The sequence below is a fragment of the Chlorocebus sabaeus genome, chromosome 11 (genome assembly GCF_047675955.1).
Source record: "Chlorocebus sabaeus isolate Y175 chromosome 11, mChlSab1.0.hap1, whole genome shotgun sequence".
Classification (NCBI taxonomy): domain Eukaryota; kingdom Metazoa; phylum Chordata; class Mammalia; order Primates; family Cercopithecidae; genus Chlorocebus; species Chlorocebus sabaeus.
This window is the reverse complement of record NC_132914.1, coordinates 113,876,082-113,903,674: the sequence shown is the minus strand read 5'-3', so window position 1 is coordinate 113,903,674 and position 27,593 is coordinate 113,876,082. Positions and strand designations below refer to the sequence as shown.

Here is a 27,593-nt window from a genome sequence, read left to right as displayed (position 1 = left end):
TGATGAGGAGATCTTGCGCGGCTAGCCCATGTCGCTGCGGAGCGGAGGCGGGGGCGTAGGGCGGGGTCACGTGGGGCTGCGCGAAGGGCTGCCGGGAGCCGACTGGGCCGCGGGCCGCGGGGCCGGCGCCCTCCTGGAGGGATGGGGCTGCCGGGCGCGTAGGGGTAGGGGCCATGCCGCCCGGGCCCCGGGCCTGCCGCGTTCCGCGCCCCGGCCGCCGCGCCCCAAGTCCGCGCCGGGATGGTGAACCTGGCGGCCATGGTGTGGCGCCGGCTTCTGCGGAAGAGGTGGGTGCTCGCCCTGGTCTTCGGGCTGTCGCTCGTCTACTTCCTCAGCAGCACCTTCAAGCAGGTCAGTGGCCGCCCTTTCCCTCCTCCCCTTCCTTTCTTCCTTCCTTCCTCCCCTTTCCTTTACTTTCTCCTTCCTTCCTTCCCTTCTACCTGCCTCCCTTCCTTCGTTACCTTCCTCCTTTTTTCCTTCCTCCCTGTCTTCCCACCCCTTACCCCTTCCCTTCATTTCTTTCCCCCTTCCTGTCCTTCCTTCTTCCTTCCCTTCTTCCTGCCTCCCCTCCTTTCTTACCTTCCTCCTTCCTTTCTTCCTGCCTCCCCTCCTTTCTTACCTTCCTCCTTCCTTCCTTCCCTTCTTCCTGCCTCCCTTTCTTCCTTACCTTTCCCCTACTTCCTTCCTCCCCCTTTCTTTCCTTCCCCTTCGCTTTATTCCTTCCTCCCCTTCTTCCTCCCCTTCCCTTCCGTCTTTCTTCCTTTCCTTCCTCCTTCCGTCCTCCTTTCTGTCCCTCTCTCCCTTCCTTCCTTTCATCTCTCCTTTCTTCCCTGATATCCTCTTTCCTCACTTCGTTCTTCCTTCTTTTCCTTCCCTTCTTTCTTCCCTAATTCCTTCCTTTCTCCCCTTCTAACGTTCCTTTCCTTCTTCCTCCCCTTTCTCCTTCCTTCCTTCCTCTCCTTCCTCCTTCCATCCTCCTTTCTTTTGCCCCTCTTTCTCCCTTCCTTCTTCCTCTTTCCTCACTTCGTTCTTCCTCCTTCCTTCCCTTTCTCCATTCCTTCCTCCTTCCTTCCCTTCCTCCTCCTTTTCCTTACTCCTCGCGTTTGTCGACCTCCCGGCGTCTGCAGCGGCGCCGCCGGAGCGTCCGAGGGTGGGGAGAGGTGCGCATTCCTGTCCCGGTCTCAGCACGGGTGAGGGACCTGCCCACCACGTTGGTCCCTGAAGCGGGAAGGGGTTGCTAGGCCAGGGCAGAGCTGGGACTAGAACCCCGAGTTGAGGACCCTTCAGCGGTGGTGACTGCTTCTATGAACACCTCACTGCTTTTCACCTACCCGGTCCAGAGCTAAGAGAGGGTGTACATATGCGCGCTTCATCCTCGCGGCAGCCCTGGGAGAGGTGGGGTTCCCAGTATTACAGTGGGGGAAACCAAGACACAGGTGGCAAGTGTCGGCCAGCGCTGGCATGGGTGCCCTTCGTTTAATTTGGGGGTTCTGTGTCCTCCCGGGTGACTCAAAAGGACTCACAGTTCCTTTTATGCTTTTTGTGCATAACTTGATTGGTGGAATTCCACCCCTCCAACACACTGCGCCCCTTCATTTTTCTTCCATGTGAGAATTTCTGGGAGAATTTCCTGGAGAAAGCAAGGAGCTCGGGTGGGGAAGTCTTACCCAAAGCATTAATAAGTTTGTCTAGAAGTCCGGGTTGAGTGCTTAGTTGTGTAGAAGGGGTGGTTACGCTCCAGAGTGCACCCAGGATAACCCTGGGTTATGCTGTTGTCCTGACATGGTTATAAAAAGCCCTTCTTTTTACTCTCAAAGCTCAATTGTGTAATTAAAATATATAAATGAATAGAACATTGATAAAACTATGTGGTCACTCTACGTTTAGTGGATTGGCAGGGGAGCTGTGAAAAGGGAAGAATAGGGAATTGTACCTGACCTCCCAGTTTACCTTAGGCAAACAGAGAGGCTAAGTGTTGTAAGTCTCTTTTATTGGCCGGGATGTCTGGGCGATCATGTGAATTACCAGACTTCTGTGACTTGTGTTTTCTGCCACCTCAGACACCTCCTCACAGTCGCATGTTGTCCCTTGTCTGTCTTGTGGACCCCTGAGTGAAGCCAGGACTCCGTCCTCTGCTTTCCTCTCTATCTGACTCAGGTGATCTCTGGGCCATTGTTTAAATACTCAGGTGATCTCTGGAGGTATGCTGTTGATGCCCATAGTTGATAACAACAGCCTAGATCTGTCTAGAAATCCCCAAATTCTTATATCCGATTGCCTAGGTGATATCTCTTTTTTTCCGAATTTTTTTTATTGTGATAAAATACGACATAAAATTTCCCATCCTTTTTTTTTTTTTTTTTTTTTTTAAGACGGAGTTTCACTCTTGTTGCCCAGGCTAGAGTGCAGTGGTGCGACCTCGGCTCACCGCAACCTCCAACTCCAAGGTTCAAACAATTCTCCTGCTTCAGCCTTCCTGAGTAGCTGGGATTACAGGCATGCGCCACCATGTCTGGCTCATTTTGTATTTTTAGTAGAAATGGAGTTTCTCCGTGTTGGTCATGGCTGGTCTTAAACTCCTGACCTCAGATGATCCACCCACCGCGGCCTCCCAAAGTGTTGGGATTACAGGCGTGAGCCACTGTGCCCAGCCAAAATTTCCCATCTTAACCTTTTTTAACACAGAGTCTTACTCTGTCACCCAGGCTGGACCATAGTGGCATGATCTCAGCTCACTGCAACCTCCACCTCTCGAGTTCAAGCAATTCTTCCTGCCTTAGCCTCCCGAGTAGCTGGGGTTACAGGCTTGCGCCACCACACCCGGCTAATTTTTGTGTTTTTAGTAGAGACGGTTTCGCCATGTTGGCCAGGCTGGTCTCGAACTCCAGACCTCAAGTGATCCACCTGCCTCGGCCTCCTAAAGTGCTGGGATTACAGGCGTCAGCCACCATGCCCGGCCCCATCTTAACCATTTTTAAAGTGTGCAGTTCAGTGGTATTAAATACATCCTTAACGCTGTGCGACCATCACCACCATCCACTTCCATAACTCTTCTAGAAACTGAAACTTTATATTCATTAAACAATAAATCTTCGTTTCTCCCTTTCCCCCAGCCCCTAGAAACTACCCTTCTACTTTCTAGTTGACGTTGAGTGTGTTCGTATTTGAACCAAACAGAACTCTTGATTCTCTGCCAGCACTTGTTCCTTCGAGTCTTCCCAGTCTCACTCAGTGGCATTACTGTTTGCCAGGTATTCAAGCCACTTCATTCGTTTTTTTCTCCTCTCACTCCCTATATCCACAATATTGGCTCTGCCTCCAGAGTGTATCCTGAATCTGCTCATTTCTTCGAAGTGTCACTGCTGTCACCCTAGGCCAAGCCACTGGCATCTCTCGTCTGGACCATTGCAGTAGCCCAGCAGCAAGTCTCTGCTTCCATTCTTGTCTTCTTCTCTTCCCAGCAGTAGGGGTGATAATCTTTAAAAAGATGGGATCATGGCACTTTCCCCAGGTAAAATTCTCAGAGAAAACTCTGGATTCTCTTCCAGGATCTCTGCATGGTTGAATCTTTTTTGTCGTTTCAGGTCAGACTATTACTATTTCAGACCATACCTGATGACATGGTGTAAATTACTTCAGTTCCTTGCTCATAAACCTGCTTTATTTTCTTCGTGGTAGGCATCACAAACTGAACATTTCTTGTTCATTTACTTGTTTATCTGTCTTGCCTCATTCTTTCTTTTAGACTATGATATTCTTGAGAACAGAGACCTTGTCTGTCTTGTTCATAGACTCTCCAGCCCCTAGGATACGCCAGCCACTTCATGGGAATCCAAATATTGATTGAACAAACAAGTGAGCCTTTTTAACTGGGATGAATGTTTCTTCTCAGTCTGGCATACTTCTGCTAACCTTTCACCTCTTGGCTCAGGTGCTGTCCACTCTGTCACCTTCCCTACAACCACCTTTTCACTACCCTGACACATCCTCTTCATTTTAAAATTATAGTCATGCGTCGCTCAAGATTTTGAAAAATACATCTTTAGGTGATTGTGCTACACCCCTAGGCTGTGTGGCATAGCCTATTGCTCCTAGGCCCTAAGTCTGTACAGCATGTGACTGTACTGAATACTGTAGGCGATTGCAACACAATGGGAGGTATTTGTGGATCTAAATATATCTAACCATAGAAAAGGTACAGTTAAAAATACCGTATAAAAGATACAAAATGGGCTGGGTGTGGTGGCTCATGCCTGTAATCCTAGGAGTCTGGGAGTCTGAGGCAGGCAGATCACTTGAGGTCAGGAGTTCGAGACCAGCCTGGCCAATATGGCAAAACCCCATCTCTACTAAAAATATAAAAATTAGCCAGGCGTGGTGGTGCATGCCTGTAATCCCAGCTACTTGGGAGGCTGAGGCAGGAGAGTCACTTGAACCTGGGAGGTGGAGGTTGCAGTGAGCCGAGATCACACCACTGCACTCCAGCCTGGGCAACAGAGTGAGACTCTGTTTCAAAAAATCTAAGAGTAAAAATGGTACACCTGTAAAGAACACTTCCCGTGAGTGGGGCTTGCAGGACTGGAAGTTGCTGTGGATGAGTCAGTGAGTGAGTGGTGAGTGAATGTGAAGGCCTAGCAGGTTACTGTGTGCTACTGTCAGCTGTCCACACAGGCCACTCTACATTGATTTGAAGATTTTTCTTTAATGGTAAGTTAACATTTGCTTACTATAATGTTTTTACTTTATAAACTTTAATTTTTTTTAACTTTTTGGCTGTTGTATTAACACCTAGCTGAAAACACATTGTACAGCTGTACAAAAATTTTTTTTTTTTTTTTTTTTTTTTTTTTTTTTGAGACGGAGTCTCGCTTTGTCGCCCAGGCTGGAGTGCAGTGGCCGGATCTCAGCTCACTGCAAGCTCCGCCTCCCGGGTTCACGCCATTCTCCTGCCTCCGCCTCCCGAGTAGCTGGGACTACAGGCGCCCGCCACCTCGCCCGGCTAGTTTTTTGTATTTTTTTAGTAGAGACGGGGTTTCACCGGGTTAGCCAGGATGGTCTCGATCTCCTGACCTCGTGATCCGCCCGTCTCGGCCTCCCAAAGTGCTGGGATTACAGGCTTGAGCCACCGCGCCCGGCTGTACAAAAATATTTTTATTTATATCCTTATTCTATATGCTTTTTTTCCTATTTTTCTATTTTGTTTTATTACTTTTTACACTTCTTTGTTAAAAACTAAGATGAAGCCAGGCACAGTGGCTCATGCCTGTAATTGCCAGCACTTTGGGAGGCCGAGGCAGGCGGATCATGAGGTCAGGAGATTGAGACCATCCTGGCTAACATGGTGAAATCCCATCTCTACTAAAAATACAAAAAAAATTAACCAGGCGTGGCAGGCGCCTGTAGTCCCAGCTACTCAGGAGGCTGAGGCAGGAGAATCGCTTGAACCCTGGAGGCGGAGGTTGCAGTGAGCCGAGATCGCGCCAGTGCACTCCAGGGTGAGCGACAGAGAGGCTCGTCTCAGAGAAAAACTAAGACGAGCACACATGTTAGCCTGGGCCTTCACAGGGTCAGGATCACCAGTATCCGTGTCTCCCCCTCCACATCCTGCTTTCTTTTGTGTCCTTCAGTAACACCTAAAACACTTTCTTCAGATAAGCTTACAGATTTATTCCCCATCATTATTACTGTGCTGTATATTTCCCTGACTAGTGGTTGAAGATGAACATCTTAATTTGACTGTTATGCATCTTAAGTGGCCTTATCATGTCCTCTGACCATTTTATTACTGGATGTCTCTGTCACTTTGTAGGAGTTCCTTGTGCTTAGGGCTATTATTTCTTTGTAACGGCTCAGGCTGGGACTCTGATTCAGGGCCACGTGATTTTAAAGCCCACATTCTCAATTTGTGACCATCACGATAGAGATGAAATGGGTTACATGCAGCTTTGGTTTTGCTTGCGTGGTTTTTATGGTTTTCTTTTGTTTTGTTTGTTTTTTGAGACGGAGTCTCACTCCGTCACCCAGGCTGGAGTGCAGTGATGCACTGCAACTTCCTCCTCCCAGGTTCAAGCAATTCTCCTGCCTCAGCCTCCCAAGTAGCTGGGATTACAGGCGTGTACCACCACGCCCAGCTAATTTTGTGTTTTTAGTAGAGACGGAGTTTCGCCACGTTGGCCAGGCTGGTCTTGAACTCCTGACCTCAGATGATCTGCCTGCCTCAGCCTCCCAAAGTGCTGGAATTACAGGCATGAGCCACTGCGTACAGCCTTTTGTATTTTTAGTAGAGATGGGGTTTCACTAGGTTGCTCAGGCTGGTATTGAACTCCTGAGTTTAAGCAATCCACCTGCCTCGGCCTCCCAGAGTGCTGGGATTACAGGTGTGAGCCACTGCCTGGCCAGTATGTTTAAAAATGGGATTAAAAATATATGAGATTTTATATAAATCCTTTCTTCTGGCTTCTCTTGAAATACCAGGATACTTATCAGCACTGGTTCTGTGTCTGGTCCAGCAGCAGTTGGGGAACTAACTGAGCCAAGCTGCAGTCCTTTAGGTCTTGGGATCTGCTCTGCACTGGACCACTCAGTGACTCATTATGTCCCTCCCTGATCTCCTGGGGTAGTAGTTACCAGGGTTGTTCATAAGGAGTTGGTCATCCTTCTCTGGGCACATGGTGGGATTGGCTCCCACCCTCTTTGAAGGAGGGTGGCTGTGTGGCCTGCGCTGGCTTATACCATGTGAATTGTCACTTGCAGGCAGAAGCCGTGGTGACCATGGAGGCCATGTGCTGAGAGGGGGCCTCTTTCAGCCTGAGGGACTAGGATGAGCAGAACCCCTCGGCTTACCCATGTTAGACTTGTAGCATGAGCAAGAAACAACCTTCTGTGAAGCCACTGAGGCTTAGGATTTTTTAAATTTGGTTTTGTTTATTTGTTTGTTTTTGGTACAGGGTCTTGCTCTATCATCCAGGCTGGGGTGCAGTGGCACCGTCATAGCTCTTTGCAACCTTGAACTCCTAGGCTCAAGGGATCCTCCCACTTCAACTTCCCGAGTAGCTGGAACTACAGGCGTGCGCAATCACACCCAGCTAATTAATTAATTAATTTTTTTGGTAGATGTGGGCCCTCATTATTTTTTTCCAGGCTGGTGTCAAACTCCTGGGTTTAAGCAATGGACTGGCCTAGCCTCCCAGAGTGCTAGAATCACAGGCATGAGCTACTGCACCTAGCCTTTAGTTTTTTTGTAATATCCTAACCCACTGGGTTCCAAAATGTGGTCTGTAGACCCCAGAGGGTCCCTGAGACTCTTTCAGGGGATCTGCAAGGCCAGAATTATTTTCAGAATAACAACAAAATATTGTTTGCTTTTTTCACCTTGTTGACACTTTGGTTTCTGCACTGATGGTGCAGAAGTCCTGGAGGGGTCGAGCCGGTACTTTAGCAAGGATCAAAGCAGCGGCAGCAGACTCTGCTACTAGTTATCGTATTCTTCACGGCCATACTTGTAGTTTTAAAAAAAGTACTAATTTCACTTAAGAATGAAGCAGTCAAACTTACTACTTTTGCTAAATTTTGATCCCCAAGTACATATCTTTTCTGTATAATGAAATGGGAAGTATGCGTAACAGTGCGTTCTGCCTACAGAAATATGATGGGTGTCTTGAGGAAGAGCTTTGGCAATTGAGCTGCAAGCTTAAGTAGCCACTTTTTTCATGGAACACTATTTTTTCTTGAAAGAACAACTGATAACACTAGTTATTCAGATTTGGGTATTTGGTAGACGTTTTCTTGAAAACGAAGTGAGCTTGTTACTTTACAGAAAACATCTGACATTATTTACCAATGATAATATTTAAGCTTTCAAGTGAAAATTAGAATTTTGGAAGATGTGTATCTGCTACCCTTAGCTTGTACTTTCTAACACCTAAAGATTAAATCCCTGGTGATATTAACAAATGTGATTTTTTTAGTATTGTATAATGAAAATGTGTCGATTAGAAGATCTGCATAAGATCTGTTCAATGTGCAAGACAGACTCATGGATTTGAACAGTTTATGAAAAATTCATTGATATGGTTTCAGATGCCACGTTGTGCTGAAGAAACTGGGTTTTTTGGTAAGTTTTATTGAGATATAATTCACATATCATACAGTTCACCCATTTAAAGTATGTAATGCTGATTTGTAGTATATTCACAGGCTGGGCACAGTGGCTCACACCTGTAATCACAGCACTTTGGGAGGCTGAGACAGGTAGATCACCTGAGGTCAGGAGTTTGAGACCAGCCTAGCCAACATGGTGAAACCCTGTCTCTACTAAAAATACAAAAATTAGCAGGGTGTGGTGGCGCATGCCTGTAATCCCAACTACTCGGGAGCCTGAGTGAGGAGAATCACTTGAACCTGGGAGGCGGAAGTTGCACTGAGCCAGGATCCACCACTGCACTCCAGCCTGGGTGACAGAGCAAGACTCTGTCTCAAAAAAAAAAAAAAAAAAAAAAAAATTAAAAAGTAGTATATTCACAAACCAGTAGTTTTAAAACATTTTAATCATCTTCTTCCCCCTACCCCTCAGTCCTAAACATTCAGTAATCTACTTTGTTTCTATACTTTTGCCTATTTTAGATATTTCATATAATTGACATTCTATCATGTGTGGTCTTTTTTGACTGGCGTTTGCATTTAGCAGAATGTTTTCAAAGTTCGTCCATGTCCTAGCATGTATTAGCACTTCATTTTTATGTCCGAATAATACTCCGTCGCGTGCATCTGTCACATTTTCTTTATTCATTCTCCGTTGAGAGACATTTGGGTTGTTTCCACCTTTTAGTTATTATGAATAATGCTGTTACAGACCTTCATTTACAAGTTTTCGTGCGGACATGTTTTCATTTCTCTTGGTATATTCCTAGGAGTGGCATTACTGGGTCAGATGGTAAATCTGTGTTGAACTTTTTGAGGAACTGCACAACTGTTCTCCAAACTGGCTGCACTGTGTGCAGTGAACTTTTAGTAACCTGCAGTTGTCAAATTCTGGTGTAGTATTTAGTGTCAAGTATGGTACAGTATTATCCATAATTTTCTGTGAAAGTTATTAAAGTAGTCCTCCCTTTTCCAACTACACATCTGTGTGAAATAGATTTTCTTCGTGTGCTCCAACGCAGACAATATATTGTGACAGACTGAATATAGAGGTCGCTTCGGAGATTCAGCTGTCTTCCATTAAGGGAGACATTAAAAAGTTTGCAGAAATATAAAAACATTGCCCCTCTCCTTACTATGTTTTTTTTAAGTGTTTTTTCATAAAAAAACTCATGTACTGAATTCATTGTTGTTTTTAAATGAATAAAAACGATCTAAAATAAACATTTTAAGGATTTATGTTTTAATTTTCAATATGGTAGACATCAATAGCCATAACTTACATAAACCCACGTATTGAGGTCCTCAGTAATTTTTAAAATTAGAAAGGGTGGCCGGGTGCAGTGGCTCAAGCCTGTAATCCCAGCACTTTGGGAGGCGGAGACGGGCGGATCACGAGGTCAGGAGATCGAGACCATCTGGGCTAACACGGTGAAACCCCATCTCTACTAAAAAAAAAAAAATACAGAAAACTAGCCGGGCGAGGTGGCGGGCGCCTGTAGTCCCAGCTACTCTGGAGGCTGAGGCAGGAGAATGGCGTAAACCCGGGAGGCGGAGCTTGCAGTGAGCTGAGATCCGGCCACTGCCCTCCAGCCTGGGCGACAGAGCGAGACTCCGTCTCAAAAAAAAAAAAGATTAGAAAGGGTTCCAGGACCAAAGACTTTGAGCCCCGCTGTTCTGAGTGCTCCGGCAGAGGTGCTCCTGCTCAGCTGGCCTCAGTTTGGGGGGTCTTCCACTCCCTAGCTGTGGGCCTTGAGGGAGTTGGGGTTCTTCCTCTGTAAAATGGAGATGGTGAGATGGAATGTACGTGTCCAGGGTGTGTAGCATTGATTGAGAAGAGGCTATGAACACTGTGAAGCTCCTCGTGCCCCTTAGCTCCACTGCAGTGAGACTGGAAACTCGTGGAGCAGATGCGGCAGCTTTTGCCTGGAGAATAGTTGGTTATCCTCTCTGCTGCTTTGAATTCCTCTTTTCTTTGGTTTTCATGTTAGTTAATGCTTAGGGGGATAACTTAAATTGTAGAGTTGGGAGGCAGGAGAAATCAGTGATGATGTTGGGGATGCCATTGAGGGAAGGGTTGGGAATGGTGAATGGTACCAGGTTTCTTGGGTGCATTTATTTAACAGATAACACCAACTGTGTGCCAGGCACTGTTCTGCTGGATGGCGGAGACAGAGTGGGCAAAGCAGATGACGTCTCTCCCCTCCAAGAGCCTATATGGCGCTAGCGGGTAAGGAGGAGAGATAGTAAATAAGCAAGGTGATTTCAGATAATGATGTATGTTACGAGGGAAACAAAACAAGATGACATGATCTAGTGGCAGGGCGGGCCTAACTATCGAGGCATTTGACCTGAGATTAAACAAGTTTCGATCTTGGGAGTTGGAAGGGTCCTTAGAGTTCCTCTTGTGTAACCAGATGTTCTCCTACGTGTTCAAATGAGACTTTCTGAAAGTCTCAGGGCTGTTTGCATAACTCCTTGAAAGTACATGAACATGTTCAGCCTTAAAGGAGCTAAGTGTAAACTGGTGCCAAGTTAGATACTGTCTAAAGTGAAGTATGTATCATATAGTATGAGAGTTGCTAATTTGGTGGGGATTTTTTTGTTTTTCACTGATTACTAAGATAGAGATATATATATATATATTTCAGAGCGTTTGTCTCATGTTGCACAGGGTAGAGGAGGGGAACAGTTACCCGTAATCTCACTAACCAAAGGCATCCACTGTTTGCATTTGGGCATGTTTTCTTCCTGCCATTTTTCATACTTTTTGTTTGTATAGTTGAGGCATACCGTTTCTTCACTTAACATATAAGTATTTCCCTATCTTTAAAAGCTGTTTGGAAATATGATTTTTATAACTAAAAATTTCCATTATCAGGCTGCATTTAGCCATTTCCCAAAATACTAGACATTTGGAGTACCCTCTGGCCTTTCTCCACCTCCCCTCTTTTTTTTGAGGTTCATAAGCAGGTCTCCCCTAATGACAAGAGTGCCTTATGTTTCCGTGCTTTACTGCTTACGTGGGACATTGATCTCACTTGATCTGTGATAACTCCTGAAAAGTACACAGCACAGTTATGAATATACCCCTTCTGAAGTCAGACACAAAGCAACACATTTGTAATCACAGTGTGTTTCTATAGCTCTTCACAGTTAGGAAGAAAGCCCTCAGGTACTTCTGGCTCCTGCTCTTCTCTTTGTACCTACTACACCCCATGTGGACATGTGTCACAGCATCTGCAGTGCTTGATTTTGCACTGATGTATGGACGTACCCCTTTCTCAACAGCTCTGAGGCTCTTCGAATACAGAACCGGACTGCTGTTCGTCTCTGTATCCTTAGCATTCTGTAAGAACTAGATACCTTTGAATGAATTTCGAATTAAAAAAAAAACAAATATGAAGAAAAGCTTAAAATTGAGACAGCCTAATAGGATAAGTGAAACAGTTCAGGAAAGGTAGAAAGCCCCCTATCCTGTGAAGGAGTGCCCTCAGCACCCTTTGCAAGACTGGGCCTTCAAAAAAGCAAACATTGCTAAGTCATTTCTGCTACATGCCTTCATTATCCTTTTGGCAAGGTCTTGAGTATTCGTGTTTGAAAATGCATTGAAGTGCTGGGAGAATTGCTTTCCTGTTTACCAGGAATGTCATTATGTGGCAGGGGTCCTTCTGGGATGCACTTGACCGGGAACTCTTGTTTTCTTTCCAAAGAACAACAGGATAGCGTGGGAGTAATGTTAAGGGCACTTTTAACCTTGTCATAAAATCCAGTTTACTGTACTTTGACCAAGCTCTTAATAGTCTTTATGGCTATTAATTTATCTAGGGTAGCATTTGCAGCTCAGTTTAGTTTGCACATAGCTTGATGATGCAGTTAACTGATAGGGTCCCAGTAGAGCAGAAGAGTATGAATTTACAGGTAGTTAAGCAGCATGCACCTAAGTGATTTGTCCTGTACTCCCAAGGCTCCTGCACTTAACTCCTCTTCTCACAATGACTGAGGAATATGGATGTTGTTTTTGTATGACCCGCCCTGGTCCTGCTAGTACCAGTTCTTTCTTTGCAAAGAAACAAAAGGGAGGGGGCAGAATAGAAATTAAAGCCGGCCGGGCGCGGTGGCTCACGCCTGTAATCCCAGCACTTTGGGAGACCGAGGTGGGTGGATCACGAGGTCGGGAGATTGAGACCATCCTGGCTAACACGGTGAAACCCCGTCTCTACTGAAAATACAAAAAATTAGCCAGGCGAGGTGGCGGGCACCTGTAGTCCCAGCTACTCGGAGGCTGAGGCAGGAGAATGGCGTGAACCCGGGAGGCGGAGCTTGCAGTGAGCCGAGATCGCGCCACTGCACTCCAGCCTGGGCGACAAAGCGAGACTCTGTCTCAAAAAAAAAAAAAAAAAAAATTAAAGCCACCTTGAAAGACAGTAAATTAAAGAACAAAATCTGGTACCGGTGGAGTTGTGGTCAAATTGTAAACACTGTTATTTAAATGCTGGTACTATTACAGATGGTAGATATAATGTGGGAAATCATTTGGCACTATATAGCGTTTTACTACAGGTTGTTCAAGAGAATTGTTTTAAAAACTCCACATTTTATTGCAATATTATCTGTGCTAACAAAAACCTGGACCTGATGTTGATCTATAGAAGATGTGTTTACTAAATGATGGCACATCAACATGATGGATTATTAGATAGCCTCGAAAATGTGATTATCAAGGTAATGTAGGGACTTGGAAATGCTTTATTATCCAGTTAGTGTCAAGAAGAGCTGAATGCAAAACATCCTAATTTGTATAAATGTTGAGGTCAAAAGCTAGAAGCTAATATGCAAAAACAAATAGAGTTTATTTAAGTTGATGGGATTATGGACAATTTTTGCCTTTAGTGTTGGTAATTGTGTTTTTTAAACAATTTTTTGAATAATTGTAGATACACAGAAAAGTTCTAAGTATAATAGAAAGTTCCTACAGAATCTTTACTTAATTTCCTTCTGTTGTTAATAATCCTGTTTTTAATGTTGTTTTCACTTTATTTTAAATTAAAAAGAATATTCCCAAGATGATTAAAGATAATTTTAATAACCACATATGTCCCTCCCATGTTAATAGTCTGTAGTATAGTAGTTCCCCCTTGTCTGTTCTGAGACCCTCAGTGGAAGCCTGAAACTGCGGCTAGTACCAAACCCTCTTCATACTGTTTTTCGACCTGGTAACTGAGTGACTACTAAGTGACTAACATGGATATGCTGGATGAAGGAATGATGCACAGCCCAGGTGGGACGGAATGGGATGGCGTGAGGTTGCACCATGCTACTTAGAACGGTGGTCAGTTTAAAACTTAGGAACTGTTTACTTCTGCAGTTTTTCATTTAATATTTTTGGACCACAGTTAACTATAACTGTTAAACTTCAGAAAGTAAAACCATGGGTAAGGGAGACTACTGTATATCTTTCCATACCATTATCTGAGCTCTTACAAACCTATATGTGCTTATTATCATAATTATTATCATAATATGTGTGATAGGCACATTATTCTGCAACTTGCTTTTTCCCTTAATAATACACTATAGTCATGCCCTGGTCTGCAACCCTGTCTTTGTATTGAAATCATCTAGGTACTTTAAAACTACTGATTCCCAGGTCTCCACAGATTTTTCTTGCCCATAGGTGGGCTTAGGAATCAGAATTTGTTTTTATGCTGCCTTCGTTAATCTAATGTGCAAAAGTCAGGTTGTAGAACTGCTACTCTAGTTAAATAGCTATCAGTCGTATCTAAGTTTGGTTGTAACAGTATTGTTATACCCGTGTTCATTCAGTCATTTTTCTGTTATTGGGGTTTCAGGGGTTTTGTTTGTTTGTTTGTTTGTTTTTGAGACGGAGTTTTGCTCTTGTCGCCCAGGCTGGAGTGCAATGGTGTGATCTTGGCTCACCGCAGCCTTTACCTTCTGGGTTCATGCAATTCTCCTACCACCACGCCCGGCTAATTTTTGTATTTTTAGTAGAGGTGGGGTTTCACCATGTTGGCCAGGCTGGTCTCAAACTCCTGACCTTAGGTGATCCACCGGCCTTGGCCTCCCAAAATGTTGAGATTACAGGCATGAGCCACCGCGCCTGGCGGGTTTCAGGTTTTTTTTACCATTGCAATGATCATGTTGTAAACATCCCTGTGTTTCCCTATACATTGGTGTTTTCCGTAGGCTAGACCTGAGTTTCCTGGGCCACAGTGTATGTAGATATGTATTTTTAAAATACTAATAGATCTTCCCAGATTACTTTCCTAGATACATTTTAGTAACTATAAAGATCTTTACCATTTTTTAAGTATATAAGCCTCTTCATCAAATTTTCAAGATTAGCCCGTTTTGCTTAAAAAGCGACACATAACAGGTTATTTTTAAAGGCAACAGCCGCAGAACTCTGTTAGAATAGTGAATGTTTCAAGTACATTAAAGAGCCTTTGGGAGGGAGTCTTATTGCTTTGTTATCCAGGAATCCACTGAAGCATTCAGAAGAGGCTCTCTCAAGCTTGGCTTGTTTTGTAGCAGTTAGGCAGCTTCCTCCTTAGGTTTTTTTTTTTTTTTTTTTTTTAAACAGTATAGAAAATATTATAACAGTATAGAAAAGGTAGTTTTGAAAGCTGACTCCTACTGGACATAGCTTCTTCAAGGCCAGAAGAGATGGTCTTAAACTCTTGACTCCAGGGCAACTCTTTGAATTGCTTGTATGGGTAGAGGGCTGGCTGAACCGGGCGTGTTCGGCAGAGGGTTACATACTCAGTGGTCCTTCACAGAAGAAATTCGCAAGTTGACATGCTTCATTTTGCTCCTAAATCAAACTCCTAATTCACATTTTCCCAAACGTCTTCCACCAAAGTACCTGTAACTGCAAATGAAAGGGACTTTGTGCTCTAGATGTCTGAGATGAGAGTCACAAAAGTTTCTTCTGCTCTTTAAAAAGTGCATTCACATTTTAAGTTCTGTTCCACAATGTATTTGTTTTAATATGAAAAATATTTTAAATTACTTGTCATCAGAAAAAGTCCAAAACTTTTCCTCTCCAATTTTTTCATAAAATTAACACTTTTATACACATTTATAATGTGCACATCATCCAGAAGCCACGCATGTAAGTATGCCAGTTTTGAAGCGTAGCGCTAGCTTATTACTTTTTCCTACAGGTTTATTTTATGTCTTTGGCTCAGGCTTTGCTTGTACCAGGAGAGTGCAGATTCCCGTAGTGTAAGCCTTTTATAGTATTTCTGTCCTCTTACTGTAGCTTCTATGAAAAATTGGTGAAATTGTAAGAAAGGATACTGGATACTTAACCTTCTCACTTATGGTTTCTTTGCAGGAGGAGAGGGCAGTGAGAGATAGGAATCTCCTCCAGGTTCATGACCATAATCAGCCCATCCCGTGGAAAGTGCAGTTTAACTTGGGCAATAGCAGTCGTCCGAGCAATCAGTGCCGCAACTCCATTCAAGGGAAGCACCTCATCACGGACGAACTCGGTGAGGCTGGCTTCCCTTCCTCTCCAGGCGATCAGGAGCGTAGACTGGTTGGGCCATTCATAGGGTTTTTGTTTTACTAGGGATTCCTCTGCAACACATTTCCCCTCCTCGCTCATTTGCAACATTCCCCAGGTTTTTGTCTTCTATACCCTACTCATCATTCAAGATTCCCTTCAACATCAGAGAAGCTTGTTTTGATAACTCTAACTCTTAAAAGTTCCTTCTGCCTACAACTTACAGCACGAGCACTATGTCATGCATTAGTCCCCAGGCCACTTCTGACAATCTCTCCCCAGCCTCACTATTTCCCCATCTGACCAATCTTTTTTTCTCATCTTGATGGTGAACTCTATAGGATAAGAGCTCAGTTTTCCTTCGTGGTGACCTGAGTAAAATTCACATTGTGTTGACCCTCAAGAAGTGTACTTGTTGACTGACCAGATAATTTCAAAGTAATGATAAACACATTCAAAAGGTATGACTCTTAACAGTGAAAATGTAAATCTATTTGATAAGGTTTTCGCACTTCCTTGTAAGCTGTCAGAAGACTGTGCCTGGGCGAGGTGGTGGACTAGACACCTGCTAAGCTCCTCCCACTTAAAGATTGTTGAGTCTTCCCAAACAGTGAGACTCCTGCTAGTGCTTAGCATGCACTCATGGAGCCCTTCCTGTGTGCTGGGCACTGGGCTATCGCCTTTGATTTTCGCAACAGTCCTATGAGGTGGATACTGCTATCCTCATATTATAGGCGAAGACATAGCACCAAAGATTAAGGAACTGACCCAACATTGCCAAAGACTTTTATAAACCATAAATGTGATACCATTATCACATCAAAAAAAGTAACAATTTCTCCTGATGTCAAATATCCAACAGTATGTAAAGTTCCCTGATTGTTTTACAGATTTTCTTTTCTGCTGGTGGTTTGCAAATAACACTTTTTTTTTTTCAAGAGCAAATTTGCCCTGTTTCAAAAAGTCTCAGAACAAATGGATTATGAATGTGACAGTATAGAAATTGCTATAGGTAATGTGTTAGAATCTTCATATACATAATGAATCTGAACTAAATGAAGACACCTGCTGTCTTGAAAATGAAAGCCACAGGCCAGTGTGGTGGCTCACACCTGTAATCCCAGTACTTTGGGAGGCCAAGACAGGAGGAGCACTCAAGCCTAGGAGTTCAAGACCAGCCAGGGCAGCATAACAAAACTGTCTCTATAAAAAATAAAAAATTAGCTGGACGTGGTGGCACATTGCAAATGGCACACCTCAGCCTCCCAAGTCCCAACTACTCAGGAGGCTGAGGTGGGAGGATCATCTGAGCCTGGGGAGGTCAAGGCTGCAGTGAGCTGTGATTACACCACGGCACTGCAGCCTGGGTGACAGAGTGAGGCCCTGTCTAAAAAAAAATTAAGGAAAAAACACAGTGCATTATTGCTTAAAAAAGCGGGGGTTCGGGAGGTGGAGCTTGCAGTGAGCTGAGATGCGGCCACTGCACTCCAGCCTGGGCAACAGAGCGAGACTCCGTCTCAAAAAAAAAAAAAAAAAAAAAAAAAAAAAGCGGGGGTTGCATTCCTTGCAAAATAAGAACACTTTAAAAAGATCTCAAAGTCTCCAAACCAGAGATGAGATTATTTGAAAATAAAGAAAGGAGCTGGAAGAAAACTGCCCTCCTCAGGTTAGAGTCTTTTGTACCAGAATGCATTCCCAACTCAGCAGTGATGCCAGTGACAAGCTATGTTTTTAAGATCACATTGAAAAAGCAAGTCATACTGAAAATAATGTGGGTTTTGTTTTTTAATAAGCAGAGTGAAGTTTAGCAAAAGGAAGTGACTTCCACAAGATGACATAGTCAATAGGCAGACATTGACTTGGAGTTCAGAGCTTCTTACAGGATGTGTGACATTCAGTGAGAACACATGAAATCTTACTCTAATGTTTTAGCACTGGGTTGTGAGCACAGTTTGTCATCTTTTATCTTAGCTAGTGAAAGAATATTCTTTTGATTAATTTAGGTGAGACAGACTCTTGGACTCCTTGAGTCCAGAAATGAAAGAATCAATCAATAAAAATCCAAGAGCTACAGGTTTTATTTTTCTCCATGAATATGGGTGAAGTAAGTAGTTTAGTAAAGAAAGCATGTAAGAACTTATGCCTCTTAGCAAACAGATGCTGCTGTGAATATTGCCAGGGTAACACATTATTAAATAAGATCATTTGCATTTACAAACTTTTAATAGGCTGGAAGTTAATTTTCAAGGCAATAGCAACACAGTATGAGGTGGTGATCTTACAGGACTCCTTGTTGGAGATAACATTTGAGTGAGTAGATGTCTGATGCAAGGTGAGAGTTCTTGATGAGCTTGCTTTCACCAAGCTAGAAAGAGCTGCATTTCAAGGCTGAATACTGTAAGTTGGCAGTGGGGGGAAAAAAAGGATGCCTGAGATGCTGACACTTACAAGATGAAAAGTAAAGGGCAAAAAGAGAATTTCAACTGGCAGAGTTTAAGTCACATTATATAGAGTTGCTGTATGTTTATTATTTTGAGCAGAATTTTGAGGAAAATGCTAACTAACTTATTTACATTTTGTGTTGGTTTCTAGTCCCTGTAAAGAAAATGAAATAGGAAGAATCCCAAGAAACATTTACTATAGCATTAGAATCATCCTCTCTTAATTTAGAAGACAGAATAACATAAACAACAACTACTACAAAAGGCACCGATTCCCAAGTATCCGGAACCTGGTTCTCTATAGGCCTCATTTGCTCAAGTCTTAAGTGAGGGCCCTTTTAGTTTCTTCATTACCATTGTTCTACTGATGCCTCCTGCTTTTGAACAGACTTTGTTTTCTAAAGTAGTTTCTGAAAACAACCTTATATATACTTCAGCAAGTCTCCTTCTCTGAGGATGAAGAAGCTGGGCGTTTGGAATGCAGCGATGTGGGGAGCAGCTGCTCTGCACCTGTGGGCCTGAACGTGCACCTGGGAGCTCATGTGTGCACCTGGGAGTTTCCTCAGGGCCATTGGTGGCCCTTATGGACTTATCCTTACATTTTTCTGTCCCATTCCCAGAGGATGTAGAGAAATGTCTGTTTAGCAGCTCTGAACAATACATTAGCTTTTGTAAGGAGATTTTTTTTCTCTAAAGTTGGGCATGAATGGGCTGGGTTGGGGGGGGCATGTGTATATAGATGATGGGATTTATAAAAAGTTGAAGGGAGGGATTAGGAGATTTTTTTCTTTCTTGAGTATTAGACAACTGCATTCCCAAAGGCCGAGGGGTGATTGAGTCCCTGGCGTGTACACGTACAAATCAGTTTATAAGAGTTAGATGTGAATATTTCTATTTTTATAATCCTCCAAATTACTCAGTAAGCAGCGAGCGTCTGAAAGATATTTGTAAAGAGTGCTTTGTTTGTTCAATCTAGAAGGATCTCACTTTTGTGAATCAGTGTCTTGGTTTTTTTTCTGTTTTAAACTTTTTGTTCAGAAAAGAATGACATTTTTTCTTCAGGCACAGATGAGATATTGGCTTGCATAGGTTAGAACAGGAGAACGTAGCTATAGCTTGACCTGGTGATGAAATCAAACATGTGCCAGCAGACTAAACAGTAGATGTAGGTAGGTTCCGACGTGTAGCCTGGCAATAACAGGGGACTGCCTGCTTCCTGTCATTGACTGCATGGGGAAAGCAAGTCCGACTCACATTATGTCCAGTTGCCAGCTCTTCGGTGCTTAGGATGTTGCCCCAGACTCCAGCTTCTGTCTCTATACTTTCACTGCTGCTTCATGGTCATCCCTGGTAGGGAGGTGGCAAGGCTGCTGGTTTTATGCTAAGGTTGGTCTCTGACTTTCAGGCTACGTTTGTGAGAGGAAGGATTTGCTGGTAAATGGCTGCTGTAACGTCAACGTCCCTAGCACGAAGCAGTACTGCTGTGATGGCTGCTGGCCCAACGGCTGCTGCAGCGCCTATGAGTACTGTGTCTCCTGCTGCTTGCAGCCCAACAAGGTATGGGGAGTCGCTCCTGGTTCTGCGGCTCCGTTTTTCTTTTGGCCTTTGTTTTATGATGAGCATTAGGCTCTTCATGTGAGGCTCTTCTGAAAATAAAACTTAGGAACTTTGTAGGTGTCAGAAATTGCTGCACAGTAGCTTTTATCTAACGTGAAAGGAGGTGGTTCCCAGTTGCTTGAATGGTTCTTTTGCAGAATGGACCATTGTATTGCTAATCACACATCTAATGAATAAGATACCCAGGGTGCTTTGGCATGCACGTGTATGCACGCGTGTGTCCCTTCCCCTCCCTTCTTTTCTCCTTCTGTTTCCCCCCTCCCCGTCCCTGTATCAGCATTCTCTTAGTTTAGGAGAGATAGCCAAGGTCACCTTCTTCTGGCTTAGGTAATTTATTACAGGCACTAACTTTTGTTTCCATAGCAACTTCTCCTGGAGCGCTTCCTCAACCGGGCAGCTGTGGCATTCCAGAACCTCTTCATGGCAGTCGAAGATCACTTTGAGTTGTGCCTGGCCAAATGCAGGACCTCATCCCAGGTCAGAAGCTGTGATGTCTCTAGCTGTGGGATGGCAGCTGATCGGTTAGAAGGAAACTAGAAAATACACACTGAGATCCTTTTGGTGGGGTGGTAATGGAGAAGAGAAGAGACTCAAATGAAGCTATGTCACGCTTTGTTTGGTGTGATGATGGTATTTAAAATGTCAATGTGAGATTTATACAAGTTAGGGGAGGTGAAGCATTTTTATTAAATCAAGGTCTAATTAACTTGCATCTCTTCTATGTGGTTGGTGCATTTGCTCCTTAAGTGGAAGCTTAAAATTATTTTTAAGTCTGGTGGAGTCCTAATAGTCCAGCTCCTAAGAGAAGGTCCTCCTCCCGTCTTTGAAATATGACTAAGGCTATCCAGTAACCACTTGTTTAGAGTAAGTAGCAATTTGTTCTGGGATGGAGCCGTTGTTTATTTTAGGATTCAAGGGGATGAGGCAGGTGAATGTTTAAAAATACATGAATAAATCTGTAGGCTGTCAGGCTCTCAATACATATTAGCGTGCCGTCATTAAATGCTTCGCTCTTTGGGCATTAAATATTATTGCACCTGCTGCCGAAAGCGTCTGAAAGTCTTTTGCCTTTCCATCACTGTCTCCTCGGCTCTCAGCTATTGTGGTTGGGCAGTTGTCGTAGCTCTCTTTGTAAAATCACCAGACATGTTTATTATACAAGCGCACTTCTTCTGGCTTCTATTCATGGTGTCTCTAAGATTTTACTGGCTTTGTCTGAGATAACGGACTCATTTGTCATTCTCCAAAGCTCTTGTACCCTTTGCCAGATTTCTGTAGTCCACCTTTTGATTTTATGCCCCTTCTCATGTCTCTGGTTTGTTCTGCGAGCATTCAGTATCATTGGGTAAATGTTTCAGGGATTATAATGAGCATTTGAAAACATTAAGAAATTCCTGATGGTCTTGTTTTGCTTGAAGAGCTTTCCACTTGAATGAGCTTTAAAGGAAATGAGGAGGAAGGCCGAACACATGACTCATTTTGATTCAGATTCTCTCTCATTCTGAGAAACGCTAGAAAAGGCGAAGTATTTTCTTTCCTTCACTGATAAAACCCAGGAATTATTTCTAGTCTTCAGTGAAGCTACTATACTTTCGGACTTGGTCTTTTTACCATAAAAAGATTTCCCAATTGCCATTTGATTTGTTTTGATGAAAGTATCCCGAGAAAGAGAAGATTTGGCTATATGTCTGTTAAATTGGATGAATATTTACAAGTTTGTTGCTTAGCATTGGTCTTGGACTAATTAATGAATTCTAGACTAGCCAAAAACTCAAGTTGCTTGTATGAAAACAAATTGCTGAAAAATTAGCCATCAGGAATGATTGTCTGCTTTAAATCACACTTCCAATTTGCTTAGCCAAATGAGGCTTGCATGGTATTGTAGGAATTGGCTCATGCACCAAATTTTTAGGTACATAAACTTTATGAAAGCGATTTAAAGTGCATCTCCTTAGTGTCTCCGCAGCGTGCCTTACCAGGAACTGAATGAAGCACAGGATCAGGTGCAGAACGCCCATCGGATCTTAGACTGTTCCGAGTAATTGGAGAAAAAGTAGTTGTCTTGAGTCAGCAGGTCACGGCGAAGTTACTCACTGGTGTACACGAAAAGAAACAGTGCCACAGTGATGTTATGTCCGTGTTCATGCTCTGCATTGGCATTCTGGGTTGAGCATTCTTCTTTGTTCCAGAGAGTGCCTTGGAGCCTTTAGTGACATTTGGAGATGGACTCGGCCAGCCTCCTGCAGGGAGAGTCTGACAGTCCCGATCCACTCTCACTCTTCCTAGAGGGAGGTGTGTGAAGCTGTGCTCACTCTCACCGCGCTCTTATCTTCCTTTTGCCAACAGAGCGTGCAGCATGAGAACACCTACCGGGACCCCATAGCAAAGTATTGCTATGGAGAAAGCCCGCCCGAGCTCTTCCCCGCATGACGGGCGCGGCGGACTTGCTCCAGCCTGGGTTGACGGGCGCGGCGGACTTGTTCCAGCCTGGGTGAGGAGGCCCCGCCGAAGAACTCGCCTCCTGGGGCCCAGCTTCAGCCATCGGGCCAGGCTGCGGGAAGAAGACAAAGGCAGCGCGAGGAAACCTTGGCTTTGACCACTTCTCGTGTTGTCATCGTTGGCTTCGCTCACCACCCGGGCTTACCAGATGGAACTCTTCTGTAAAGCAGCTTGGACCCTCCAGCCAGTCCCATTCGGGAAAGAGGAAACCGGAGGCCGGGCTCGCGGTTTTGCTGGAGTTCTTGGATGACTCAGCCCTGGGACCTGCACAGGGACCTGTGACTTGTGTTCGTCGGGGGCCGGTGCCACTTTCCGTTTTGATCCAGGCCCTTTACTGTAAAATTATTTATTGGATTCCTTTAGAGTAATGGGACAATTCTAATGTTTTATGTAGGAAAATGCCTTGCCATTCTAGTTGAATATGTTCAAGGAAATTATTTTTGTTGTTGTTCTGTGTTCTCGAGTTTCAGGAGTTAAATCATTCTTCCTCCCAGATAAAACATTTTCTCTTTTAGGACGTGGATATTCTCTCTAGGCAGTTATTTTTGTTTGTATTTCGACAGTATCAAGCATAGGCCCTGAACATGACCTGTTAGCCATATCCTGACGTGTAAAATTATCTGAAAACTCAGACACTCTTCCATTCTAATCTAATTGCAAAATTTCTAGCAGTGGGCGCTGTGTGCCTGCCCTCAGGTTCTTTTCCAGTGGCAGTTGAATGTGCTCATGTACCCTATGGAGAGCACTGTTTTAGCAGAAATCTCATTTCTCTTCCTGGAGGAATTTGTTCTCATTTCTTTTGCCACTTATTTTAACTGTGGGCTACTCAGCCAGGGTTCCGTGGGAGCCTCAGGAAGGTCAGAGGCAACCTCCTCCCCTGCTCTGTCAATAGAAACCCAATGTTGAGGCAATTCCTAAACACGCACCTTGCAGCTTGCTGTATGTGTTTATTCTTTATTGCCTTCAGCTTTGGGGATGTAACAGGCACAAATGTTTGGTTTCCGTATGATTTATAAAGAAGCCCAACTTCCTCTCAGAGCACTGCAAGAGAAGAGTCTTACGCCTGCCCTCAGTGGGAGATGAGGATGGTCATGACTCAGAGAATGCTACACATGTAGGTTGCTGGTGTGTCCTGAATCCACAGGCATGAAACACTCCCCATTTTTCCTACTGTAACGCAGACTCTCCGGCTCAAGGTCTAGAATATGTGATCGTAAGATGAAGACATGCCCTTTGAATAGTACTGCTCTTTGGTTTCAGAAGTCACATGAACACACAACTCTCCTATATTCCTTCACGAACCTCAGGATTGAACAAGGTCTTTGTAATTTTTTTGGTTCGTATTATTGACCTCGGAGCAAGGTGCTAGTTCTATGGTCAGTATTCAACGTTTTTTTCAGTGGAGCTTTTTCTTTGGGCCATGTTTGCCTTCCAATACATTCCTGCAGTATGTAGTGGTGTTTTTCCTTAACTTCCTCCTGCTACCTCTTACACTCATCTCCCAAAGTTATTTGCCTCCCTTAAGTAAGTTTTCCTAGAGGGTAAGCCGATCAGGCAATTTTAAAAATATTAGATCCCAAGAAATCTATTCCGTTGGCATTGGACTTATCCGATTCCATGTGTTTGCAGCAGGACTACATCGAACTCTGATGTGACGGATCATGGCATGTCTGCATGTCTCATCCATCTATTGTTTTTGCTAACTCAGTTTGGAATTTCAGTGTCGGTCTTCCCCCGGTTGACATTGGTATCAGCCTCTCCTTTGAGCTTATTTTAACTCTTGAGCAACATAACGTAGATTTAATGTGAACAGTTTATACCAAAGGGCAGTCTGTGCCTATTTACGGATCCTCTCTGACTTTGTACTTGAAGAGCGCATTTTACATTTCCAGTGCTTTCACAAACAGGAACTCCAACCTTACAATGGAGACTTAAGCTTGCTTGTATTTCCACTTTGTGGATGAGGAAATACGAGAGGTGGAGTGACTTCCTGGGTCCCCACTGAGATTTAGTGACAGATGCCAAACAAGAACTTCATCTCTGACTCTAGATCTAGTCCTCTTCTCAGTCTCTTGCCAGCTCCAGCCCTGACAGGGTGGGCATCTCCCCTGAGAGCAGATATATTTCAATTGTCCAGGCCAAAAGAGGGGCGAGGCGGCCTAAACACCCAAATTAGGTGGAGGATCCAAAGGTCATTTTCATGTGGCTGTGGGATATGTTTTTTGTACTTCAGTCAGCTAGGGGTGTGTTCACTGTTTTTGGAAATTCACAGTGCTTGAGCCTCCATAATGAAGCCAGGCTGCAGAGCACCTGGCACGTGCTCCAGGCTCCCAGCTCCCAGCCTAGGACCCCTGCCTGCCCTCCACTCTGGTTTGTTTGTGGTTCCCTCGACCGAGGGTTTCTAGAATCAGGGACTTTGTCTAAGTTTTGTTTGCCTAGAGCCCAACGAAGCGTGTGGTACACGTTGGGAGTTTAGAAGATCACAAAAGGGATGAAAACACCTTCAGAAAAAATTTTATCGCTGGGGCGCGGTGGCTCACGCCTGTAAATCCCAGCACTTTGGGAGGCCAAGGCGGGTGGATCACCTGAAAGCAGGAGTTCAGACCAGCCTGACTGATACGGTGAAATCCCGTCTCTACTAAAATTACAAAAATTAGCCGGGTATGGGGGCATGCACCTGTAGTCATGAGACTATCTCAAAAAAAAGAAAAAAATGTTATTAGTAAGTGAGTGTTTTAGGCTCAAGGGAATTGAGTCATACAGTGCATCTCCCCCAATTCTGCATCTTATTTGCTGCGCTTGCTGAAGTTGTAAAGATTGGTCCTAACAGGGAAAGAAACATACAAGAGACTCTGAAAAGGGCTCTGAGACAGGCAAGGACAAAGGAGGGAGGGAAACACCTTCCGCAGGGCCTGGGACCTGGCAGTGCTAGAGCTGTTTTTTCGTTTGTTTGTTTTGAGATGGAGTCTCGCTGTGTCGCTCAGGCTGGAGTGCAATGGCGTGATCTCGGCTCACTACAACCTCCGCCTCCTGGGTTCAAGCAATTTTCCTGCCTCACCCTCCTGAGTAGCTGGGATCGCAGACATGCACCACCACACCCAGCTAAGTTTTTGTATTTTTAGTAGACGGGGTTTCACCATGTTAGCCAGGCTCGTCACAGACTCCTGACCTCAGATGATCTGCCCACCTCAGCCTCCCAAAGTGCTGGGATTACAGGTGTGAGCCAGTGCGCCTGCCTGGATCTGCTGTTGATGGGTGAGCTCCACAGCTTTTGCAGAAGCAGAAGATAGGACTTGAGAGCAGTGCTGTCACCTCTCAGCATGTCCCCAAGCCCAACTGGGGCCCCCTGGAGATGCCTCAGCCGGCGTTGGCCCCAAGGGAATCGTGGGGAACAGTTGCACAATTTGCAAGTTTCTGAGTGCAGCTTTTCCCATCCTTGGGATCTGCAGATAAATTGTAAATGTAGCGAGGTACTGCTTATTGGATGTACTTTTCACGGGTAGGACAGAATTCTTTTGGGACTCTAGAGTTGGGAACTACCACTTCTTACTAGCGGCGTGGCCTGAGGCAGTCTTCTTCCTCTGCGTCTCAGGCCCTTCATCTGTGAAATGGGGTCATAGCATCTGTCTCTCAGGGTCGCTGTGAAGTGTCGATGTGAGCAAGGCCTGAGGCTTGGCAAAAAGTCAATGTCTGCAACTCAGTGGGGAGCAATGGCAGGGACAGTAAGGGGTCGGCTCAGATGGGGTGGGTGGGCTCCTGGGGTTAGGGTAGGAATTAGGGCAGAGCTCTTGTTACTATTGTTACTATTTTTTAAAAGAACTCGTGCTAAAGATATGATATTTCAGATAATTCAGAAGCATGTAAGGATGAAACTTGGGATAACCTAAAATCCCACAACCTAGAGATACGCACCACCCATTTTTATCTTCCCCCATTTTCTAAGCAAAAATGAAAGCACTTTGTCCTCTTGAAAAACAATTCTCAAATGAATATCCTATGTTACATAGAGGCCTATGTAATGCATTTGCGTGGCCACATGGTGTCAATTTCATGGATATACAATAATATTAATTCCCTGCTGAGGACATTAACTGGTTTCTAAGGCTGCTTGTTGTTTTTGCTACTACAAATAATGCATTGATGATAAATACTTTTACATACATGGTTGTGTGTTTATCTGAACCATTTTCACCAATATATTCACCTAGTGTGTATGGGAGTGTCCATTTTTGTCATACCCCGATAACCCTGTGATAACATTTTTAAACATTTTGCTAATGGATCTCAATGTTCTTGTTTGAATGTATTTAATTTCTAGTAGAATGAGCCCCATTCCTTGTTTTGATTGGCCATGTATCATGTACATATGGTGAAAAGCCTATTCGTGACTTAGCCAATGTTGTTTCTTTTTCTCACTGATTACAACAGTACATTTTTAAATGAAAGCAGCCTTTGTCCCCTTCTCTTGTTTTTCAGCCCTGTGTTAGAAACAAGTAAGCTCACATATTCACAAACCAACTTTTCCAGGTCACCTAGGGCAGTGGGGCTCAACCAGGGGCCATTTTACTCCCCAGGGAACACTTGGCAATGTCTGGAGACATTTTTGTCACAGCTGGGGAGGAGGGCAGTACTGTGGGCACTGGTGGAGGGAGGCCAGGGATGGTGCCCAACATCGTGCAGTGCCCGGGACAGCCCCCACGACACAGAATTACCAGGCTGGAAGTGTGAGCCGCCCTGCTCTGGGGCCACATCTCCCCCTTAGGTTGAACAGAGGAGCTCCTGGTAGCTGAGTGCTGACTTCATTATTTCCCTGCCCTTGCCTTCTGCTGTGCTGAAGTGCTGCTGATTAAATTACCCTGAAATCCCCACAGGACACGTTACGTCCTCACATGTCTCTACCAGCCCGGCGCTGCCTCAAGGAATGGCATTATTACTTTGCCACTGTGTCCTCACCGCACTCTTGGACTCCACCAAATGCAGACACCCTCCTGTCTGCAGAAGGATCTGGAGGAGTAGGAACGCCTCCCCTCCACGACAGATTGGCTCTCCCCAACACCTCGCCAGCAGTTCTTTGAATGGAGTGGCTTTGGAGGTGGGGGTTGGGGAAGAAATGTGGGCCTGTCATCACAGATTCTGTTTAGAAAACTAGTCATTCTACTAAAAAGGTATCATGTAAGTAAATAGGAGCAATAAAAACGATGATAGTGGGACTCTGAGAAGCTTTTCCCACCTCTGGCCGGTTAGTCTATTGGTTGTTGAGGAAGGCTCTTCCAGCGTGTGACCTTTTGTGTGTTATCACAGCGTGAGTGCAGTTTTGTGTACAGCAACCCTGCTTTCAGCATGTATCTGCGACATGCCTTATCTGG

General features: G+C 44.4%; 1 protein-coding gene across 6 annotated transcripts; it reads left to right on the top strand.

Annotated features, from left to right (window-relative positions):
• The first annotated feature begins 67 nt into the window (after positions 1-67).
• On the top strand, positions 68-26,675 carry SPRING1 (SREBF pathway regulator in golgi 1). Of its 6 annotated transcripts, none has more exons than XM_008004846.3 (5): positions 103-351; positions 15,500-15,656; positions 19,517-19,668; positions 20,092-20,205; positions 21,684-21,823. In XM_008004846.3, exons 1-5 carry the CDS (start codon positions 241-243, stop codon positions 21,768-21,770), a joined length of 621 nt encoding a protein of 206 aa, XP_008003037.1. In that variant the 5' UTR covers positions 103-240; the 3' UTR covers positions 21,771-21,823. The 6 variants fall into 6 exon arrangements, with proteins under 6 accessions (XP_008003039.1, XP_008003040.1, XP_037852406.1 ...); XM_008004847.3 differs by lacking the exon at positions 21,684-21,823 and adding an exon at positions 22,075-26,675 and having other exon boundaries at positions 107-351; XM_008004848.3 differs by lacking the exon at positions 15,500-15,656 and having other exon boundaries at positions 68-351.
• Positions 26,676-27,593: the final 918 nt, after the last annotated feature.